The 9,321-nt window shown below is 34.4% G+C and overlaps 1 protein-coding gene across 2 annotated transcripts in view; it reads left to right on the forward strand.

The window, feature by feature from the left end:
* Positions 1-9,321, forward strand: part of LOC106469959 — a 98,240-nt gene that overhangs the window by 1,636 nt on the left and 87,283 nt on the right. For both annotated transcript variants that reach the window (XM_022398523.1, XM_022398524.1), the window contains exon 2: positions 5,219-5,327. In XM_022398523.1, coding sequence (XP_022254231.1) covers positions 5,219-5,327 — 109 coding nt within the window. The remainder of the gene's footprint in view (positions 1-5,218; positions 5,328-9,321) is intronic.

Here is a 9,321-nt window from a genome sequence, read left to right on the forward strand (position 1 = left end):
CGCTGTAACAACGAACATCAATAGTGCTCTCTGACTGCAGTTCAATTACTCACTATCTATACAAACATTGCATTAATCTCGTCACGTTTTCCCCTCTTTTATATACCCGCCTACCCTATATCTAGTAAGAACTAGAACATTCGCCAAAGTACAGGATAATTCTAGAAAGTAGAGAGCGTGAGAATCACATGATCTCGATGACGCAACAATGCCATGTACAAGTGATTGAAAGTGCGGTTAATATTTGATTCAACGTTTCGCACTGATTTGATACAATCCGAACACATTTTTTCAATTTTTGCCAACCTAATAGGACTTCTGGTAGGCAATAGGTCCTGGCTAATATCCCGAACTTCCCCTCCCTCTTGGACCTAGATAGGATTTGTAGTATTTAGAATTTAGAAATAAAAATTATTTTTATATTCCAGTTATAAATTTTCTCACATTATTTTTAATTAGGCATTCATATACGTTGTCATTGTACAAAATAATACTAACCATAAAAAATTTTAGGTCACATATAAAAATTACTTCAGACTTTAGTAACGTTCAGTAGCTAATAGAGCATTCATGGTCACGTGAGAGACTCTTAAACTGTTGTATTATAACTTTATAAGGAATTTGAAATATATTGACAAAACAAAATGCATTTTGTAAAGTTTTTTGGAACTTAAATTACTATGATATGAAAACATTTCTTCTGTGCCGTTTTTATCCTTTCCTAAGCTCCAGTTTTTTATTTTGCTAATAGATATATTATGATTGTGTTGTAGGCTGTTTTTATATTTTAATTTAAACATTTTGTATTGTTTACGAGAGGGAGTTTTAGCAGGATGTAGTGATGACGCGTGTTGCTTAGAAGGTTCCTGAGTGTCTAGATTTGACATGACATTTTAAATTTTCATGAGATTTGAGGGAAAGCAAATATTGTGATATATATATATATAATATATATATATATACAAACACGAGTGAATTAGCCAGACAGATAGTTAGTTAGTTCTTAAGTCAGTTCAGCGCTGTAAATTTTGAAATTGTGTCTCAACAAACAAGAGATAGATTATTTAGTTGGAAGAACTCTCATCGATTTGAAGAATAAGGGTATCATCGTTAGGGCAATAAATACAACAATTCATGAAATTCGAGACAACTCTGGATAGGACATTGCAAGATGTGAAGTTGTATAGATAGTACTTCCACATTGAAGAACATCAGGTAGTCACCTTCGAGACAATATGTAGGAAAGTCTGATGTTATATCTTCACACAAAGACAGCTTACCACCTCACTTGGAAGAGCTGTGTGATTGAGTATGTGGAGGTTTTATAACTGATCAACATCAGTATCTGTAATATCAAGATATTTCCTCTAGTGGACCTCATGACTTAGGTTGGACAAATAAAATATCTCATAACATTCCTACTGGAGTTGCATTTCGTATGGCAGTTAGTTAGCCAGACGAATCCCAGTTGCAAAACGGACTGAGACTTCCAAAGGAAAGGTGAAAATTCCAAAAATCAGTGACAAGTGGTGAATATGTGATATATCAAGGTGAAACTGAATTAACTTCAGAACTGCATTAAGTAAGTCTGATAGATAATAGAATATTCGATCAAGATATCAATTTTTCAGTGATATTTTACCTCTTGCTGACTGATTCAATCTGAAGTGAAATAATGGAAGTGGATATGAAGTGTAAAATAGAATGTACAATCTTTATAATCACAGTAAAGCACAAACACAGTGTTTGCACATGCTATTTTCTTATTTGAGACAATGACTTTTACTGTATCTTCTATTCCAAACATTCAAGTAACAGACTGTTCATATGCAACGTTCCTTAGTCTGCAAGAAACCTCACATTTACCCAGAACGACATTTTTCTCAATACAGAATATATATCAGATTGATATGGATCTAAATAGAATAGTAATAGTTCCACTAGATTTGAGAGTGTTGCTAACTAAAATGTGTGAATCAACTCATGAATGAAATGTAACATCTATCTATTTCATTTGGTATTGCTGTGTAATTGCATTTAGCTCTGATAAAATTTTATGTGGAAGGAGTCTAAAAGGAAGCAACACGTCAGTGTTGATGAATTTCCATGGTCAAAAGATCGAGGTTGGCCTGATTATGGTGACTGTCTTATTTTGATTACTTCCGTAGGAAACAGAGTTCGTACTCTTGCCCTCATTTCTTTCCTGCTGGACCTGATTCTCTATTTGTATAAGAGTCACAGTGGTGAAAGGAATGTGGCTGGGTTCTATGGTCGCTGTGTTAGTTGTTGTCATGGCAGTAATGATAGTGGGCAGCACCCATACACATAGGTCAGCTGTGAGATCAGATGAAACCTGGTGGACCAGGACAACCACAAATGTTAGGGATATATTATCAGCAGACAATAATCATGGAAATTTTGTTTGTTGAATTTTGCACAAAACTACTCTATGACTATTTGCACTAGCTATCCCTAATTATAAAAGGTGATAAATTAGAGGGAAATCAGCTATCCAACACCACACACTGTCAACTCTTGAGCTGCTTTTTACCAATGAAGGGCGAATATGTTCTCCTGCAAGTCGAGCACCCTATCCACCAGGCAATGCCAAGTTCTATACATGTGAGCATACATCCTTCATGCCTGTTTTCTGTTGTATATCATAGAATCACTGACTGTTTTGGTTATCTCATCATTTTTAACTGCATTTACCAGATATTTTTAATACAGAAGAGAAGATAGTACAAATGAATCTCCAACCAGAAGAGACGTACCTCTACCATGCAGAATCTCTGTGAGGCTAATAAAGATTTTTCCTGTGGTCTGAGCACTAAAACACAGGAATGATTATGTTAGCAAGATCTTCAACCCCTTTAATGACACTGATGGTGGTTACTTTCTTGAAGTCAAACCTGACTGAAGAACAAATCAAGCAGTTGGAGTAGGTTATGTGCCGTGTTCATTTTATTTTTGATGCTTTTCATTGTGTAAAACACTAATTTATGGTACAATGTTTACTACTCTAAGCTTATTAGACACAATAGAGTTTGTTTATCATTACAAGGTTCTGTAGTTAGAGATTGTAAACTCACTTTCATTGTTCATAATCAAGGTTTCACATTTTGCATTTTAAGTACAAAGTTCATTCAATTCTGTGGGAAATTCAGCAATATCATTGGTATAGATTAAGGGTTTAGATATTTAATAGAGGGTCACGATCTTATAAAAACGTTCATGCCAACACTTTAATTCATTGGGTTATTGTTTAGGATAACAATGAAAAACTTTGGTGTATTGACTATAATTGCTTTTTACCTTTTGTTAATTTAAGTTATTATTATATATAGTTAATATTAGCTATCTACCAGTTCCGTATACAGTATCGCATTATGTCATTAGTTTAGTTAAAGTAGTTTTTGACGATTACCTTCTTTGTCATATTGATGAGTGTTGTCACTTCCTTTTCTAAGTCTTATTATATTCATTGAACTTTCTACTTTCTAGAGTCTTATTGTGTTTCTTTTCCTGCTTTTACAGAATTTTTAATGTTATATATTACTTCCTATAGCTAACTCTATGGTCCCCCCAGTGGCACAGTGGTATGTCTACGGACTTCCAACGCTAGAATCCGGGTTTCGATACCCGTGGTGTGCAGAGCACAGATAGCCCATTGTGTAACTTTGTGCTTAATTACAAACAGACAAACAAAGCTAACTCTATGTATTTGTTACATGGTATATTTGACAAGGTTTCTAGACACACCACATACTATGCTTAGAATGTTGTTTTCTTTGCATTAAATTTAACATTATTACACTTTCATGAACAATTCAGGTATTATTTTATTTATTTTTCGTTTTGTATCATCATAAGCATTAGTTCTTTTTGTAACGAATTGTGATTGGTTGACAGGCTAGATCGAGATCAAATTCAGCATCATAGTGATCCAATAAATGTACCTGATTGGACCATTTTGCTTCATTACTCAAACAAATTCCTAAAAGCTGGCATCCCTGCAGATAGTACGTCATTTTCCTACGAATTCGAAAATACTTAGGACAATAAAATCATATGTAATTAACATCAGTGTAAAATGTAATAGAAACTGCACATAAAACTAAAAGTGCAACACGTCCCTGAAGTCCTAATCGTTTATTATATGGATATAAACACTGAGTTGTTTTCCATTTGTGTACTGTTACGACAGCGGAGGTCACGTGACGCTAGTAACACGTCACGCGCTTCTAGAACGTTCATGAAGCCTCGGGAGGTTACTAGATTTCGGTATTCTTGTACATATAAGACGGTCAAGACGTGACGGCAACAATGTAATGTGTAACTGAACTGCGGACAGAGAGAGAGAGACATATTGTTGAGCACGTGAGACGTTCGTTGTGAATTATAACGTTTGTTATAGCGTGACCGTGGAAATTAATTGTATTGCAAAGTTGTATTTTAGAAAGAATAAACCAGTTTTATTTAAGAAAGGACTTGTATCGCTAAAGTTTCTTCAGTATGAAATTATACGGAAAATTAACCAACGAACGGAGGCGTAACAGTACTAACTACAACCGTACTTGTATTCACAACAAATCCCCATCTCTTACCATTTGTTTCTGAAACAATACTCGTGCATCGTTTTGAAACTAAGTGTGAAAGTTTTATACTTAAATGCATTTAGCCCAGTTTAAATTGAAATATTTTTCGATTGTAGAATTAAATAACTTACTTCATTTCATTAAGCGATTAACAAGAAAAATTATAAACTGATTGCTGCTTTAGTGGTTTAGCTTTAATCCTTAATCCGTGGGTCGTGATCCAAAATTAGGTCATCAGAATGTGCAAAAATTTTAAAATAGATAATAGTTTATTTATTTATTTAGTAAGCCATATGTTTTTGCATTAAAGCTATTTACTTGGTCATGATTGGCCATTAATTGTTACAAATGAATCCTAAACGAAAAATGGTAGCGGTACCATTGTTTTAGGGAATACACATTTATATTTACTGTGAGACTCTCAGCCTGAGGTGTTTTCCTTAAAAAAAATCATTTTTTTACAGACTGGTCAATAAAAATAAGAAAATACACATAGAATCGTTGAGCAGTTTTGTATATTAATACAGCCATTCGAATTTGTTTTTATTTTTTCAATTTCTGATGGACAAAATATTCCATTTTTGTACTGTTAATGTGTTTCACGGTTTTATTGCATGTAGATAAGCCAGAAGCTAGTACTGTCTCAAAAACTTTATCAGTTGCCTGCTGGCGAACAGTGGGGTGAAAAAACTCAAAATGTGACTGTAAATGATGTTCTTTCTAATTCAGGTGAGATTATAAGAATAAATCCTTCATATTTCATTATACTTTTCAGTTCTTAAATTTGCGAAAAACAAGCTTTAATTGTTGAATTTGTGGAGATAGATCTATTTAATAATTGAGAGATCAACAAAATATCTATTATGAAGTAATTCAGAGTTCTCTGACTTTGACTGAATTTGATAAAGAAAGAGTCTAGACACAATATGCAAAACACAATGAAATTATCTTTATTTCTACATAAAAACACAATCAGTATGTGTGCACTTGGTTGAATAAACAGGATAAACTGTCATTCTGTTTGAATATTTTCAATGGTTACCTCTTCAGGATTCTGTTCCAGACTAAACTCATTCAAGATGATGCTCCAGACAGAGTAACCAAATGCAAAGTTCCTTAGCATACAAGAAATATTGCATTTACACGGTGTGGCCAGTGCTACTCAGTGACTGGTCATTCTCAATATAGGTGGGGACTATGAGGTTGTAACCTCTAGACAGCACCTGTATAGTTGTTGAAGGACACTGCTGTCACCATACTTACACAAGATATAGTATTGTGCAACAACATCATTGGTAGAACATGTATTATCCACTTTGAGAACAACAAAGGAACAAAGGCAGGGTTTAATGAACTCATCTTAATTACTTTCTTGACCACGTATTACGTGAAACCTGCATATATACAGATCATAGTATAAATTCAGAATAAATACTATAATATTACAATAAGATATAAATACTTGGTATATTCAAACAAAAGCAAACACATATTATGCTAAGCACAATCAACATGAAAAGATGCCCCCCCCCCCCGAAAATTTGTAAAAAAAGTAGGTGCTATGAAATTAAATCTGTTATTAGCTGTTTCAATCATTGGTCGTCACATATGTACATGTACATACTTCGGAAATAACATGTTAGCATGCTCTATTTTTCTGGGGTGCTTTTCCATAAATAACTTATATACAGTTTTAATGTTGATAGCAGTGCCATAATGATTATGTATTAAAGCTAGAGCACTCAGTCTTTCTTTGGTTTGTGTACACCTCAGGTAATTATTCAGCTAGCAGAAAGCAGATGCCAAACATTCACATGAAAATGAACTTAGTGGCAATATGACAAGTATTTTCAGTATCATAAAGATATTTGGTACACTGAAGCATCACAACTATCAAGATTTGGTAAATCTTCCCTGAAAAAATGTATAGCCTGTCTGATATCATAGATAGAAAACTCTTGTGTGAGTTTTAATGGCATAAGTTTCTAAGTTGATGTTCCTTGGTTTACATGTGCATAAAATCTGAAGGAATGATTACTGATAATGTGGTCAAGAAAAGTAATGGTTACTGTTTTTTAAAGTAATCTTCCAAGGAACTGTATTCTGTATTTGTGTATTTGTTTGCAATATTACTGCCGTGCTTGAAGATACGATGTGAATAATCATATACATTCACTCTTAATGAAGTCAGTTCTTTACAACATTGTTCTATTAGGGAAACACTAGAAACAATGTCTTGGCTTGGACCTTGCAAATTTACAGAAGATTTTTTCAAATAGTAAAAGGAGTGTTGTAAAGTGGTTAAACAAAAATGAATTCAAAAGAATTCCAGTATCTTTAGATAGGCCATGGCATTTTTCTTATTTTCAGAAGCCCCATTTCAATATTATCATCTCTATACACAATAACATCATACATGTGAAGTAAGAATGGATGACATAAACAGAACTTTTCCCAACCTTCAGTATTCTCAATCCAGCGTGATATGCACACATTAAGTAGTGGAAGACGTAATGAAGCTGCTCCATACTGGATGCACTTTTGATAGATCGCCTTTAATAGTTCACCACGTTTAAGTGAGGATTTAATCCAAATAGTTATACCTTTAAACTAACTTGATCGATACGATTTCGTGTTGGTGGAACTGAGCATGAATTTATAATAGCAAGATTAAGTGAGTGACCTGTGCAATGAGTGCACAAGGCCGTGCTTTGCATATCTCGAATTTGGACACCATATCTTTCGCCAGCCATGGTGAATGCTCCATCATATCCTTGACCATGAAATTCATTTAGAGTTAATCCAACATCAGTCAATATCTTTGTAATTGCACATACAGTATCTGTTGCTCTGACCCTCTGTAACTTAACAATGCCAATAAATTTTTCCCTAATTTCACAGTTGTTATCTACAAAACAGAGACATGTTGGTAAATGTTGTACATTGTGAGAAGGCACTCAATCAGCAAGAACAGAGAGTAGAATCCAGCCTTTTTTACTTCATCAATAATTTTTACTTGAATTACATCATACCCCATGACATTGATGATGTAATATTGGGAGTGGTGAGATAAATATGTAGCTCTCAGTATTTCATCATTTTATGTATAATGTTTAAGAAAGGCCAGACAATTGCCAGGATTTTTGAAAGAATTTACATCTTTGGTAAAAAACACGAAATGCCAAGCCTTGTTTTACTAAAAACAAAATGGCATGAACACTTTGATGAATAATATGTTTATTCTAAGTTATACAAGCTTGAAGGGCACTGCTGGTAATAATATTAGTTCTACTGGATGGTGGATGTTTAATGGAAGCCTTCAAAGCATCGGCAGCCAGCAAAGAATCACGATGATAAGCAAGCTTAGAATGATTTGCTTTAAGTATCACTTATTTTTTACCCAGTTGTTAAATGATTTGTTGATAAGTACTACTTTATCACGTTGACTATGCACTGGAAGAAGGGTAGCACAAGGAACACAAAATATGCTATCCAATATTGGGCTGTATAATAACCATTGGTATTTTTCAAGCCAAACTATTTTAAACTTGTGGTTACACCCATGAGAAAAGGTGGTAGAAAAATGTTTGGTGATGCCACATGCTTATAAAGATAGGAATACTTTTCAGCACTTGATAAATTACTAATAACTTAGCATTTTTCGTCAAGTGATTTTGGTGTCAATAAATTGTTAGTGTCAATGCATGGCTCAGTGACTACATTACAAATCTCTGATAAATTCATGATTGCTGTAGTGCAGTGTGATGATGATAGTCCAGGAAGAATTAAAGACGTGACTTTATAGCTTTAACATAACATTGTAGTTTATATTGTTGCGTCAGCGAGGTCACGTGACTAGTATCACGCCACGTAATTCTCGAACCTTCGTGAATTGTCGGGAGATTACTAGATATAGTGTATTCTTGTATATATAAGACGTTGACAACGTGACGGGACAACAGAGTTAATGACTAATTGAATGTATGCGGACAAAATGTTGTTGGCCACGTGAGACGTGAATTATAGTGTTGTTATAGAGCGACTGTTGAAATTAAGTGTTTCATAAGTTGTATTCGGAAAGAATAAACCAGTTTTATTTAAGAAAGGACTTGTGTCGCTAAAGTTTCGTCGGAACGAATTTACGGAAAATTAACTGACGAACGGAGACATAACAATATGATACATAAAATAATGTTACGACAGCGGAGGTCACGTGACGCTAGTAACACGCCATATTCTCGAAGCTTCCTGAAGTCTCGAGAGATTACTAGATATGCGGTATTCTTGTATATACAAGACCGGTAAGAACTGATGGCAACAATGTAATTGAACTGCAGACAGAGAGACTGACGATTGAGTCGAGCACGTGAGTCATTCATTGTAAATTATAGCGTTTGTTTAACTTATAGTGTGACCGTTGAAATTAAGTGAATTTCAAAGTTGTATTGAGAAAGAATAAACTAGTTTTATTTAAGGAAAGGACTTGTGTCGCTAAAGTTTCATCGGAAAGAAATTATATGGGAAGTTAACTAACGACCAGAGACATAACAAATTGGTGTCAGAAGTGCGATGAGACCCAACGTTGCTGTGTGGACTTAAGGGCTCTTAACAGTATAACCGAAAAAGACTCATACCCACTGCCAGTAATTGATGATACTCTTGATGCCCTAAGTGGAGCCAGGTGATTCTCAACTCTGGACTTAAAGTCAGGTTCCATCAAGTA

This window comes from Limulus polyphemus, unplaced genomic scaffold (genome assembly GCF_000517525.1).
Source record: "Limulus polyphemus unplaced genomic scaffold, Limulus_polyphemus-2.1.2 Scaffold3743, whole genome shotgun sequence".
Taxonomy (NCBI): Eukaryota; Metazoa; Arthropoda; class Merostomata; order Xiphosura; family Limulidae; genus Limulus; species Limulus polyphemus.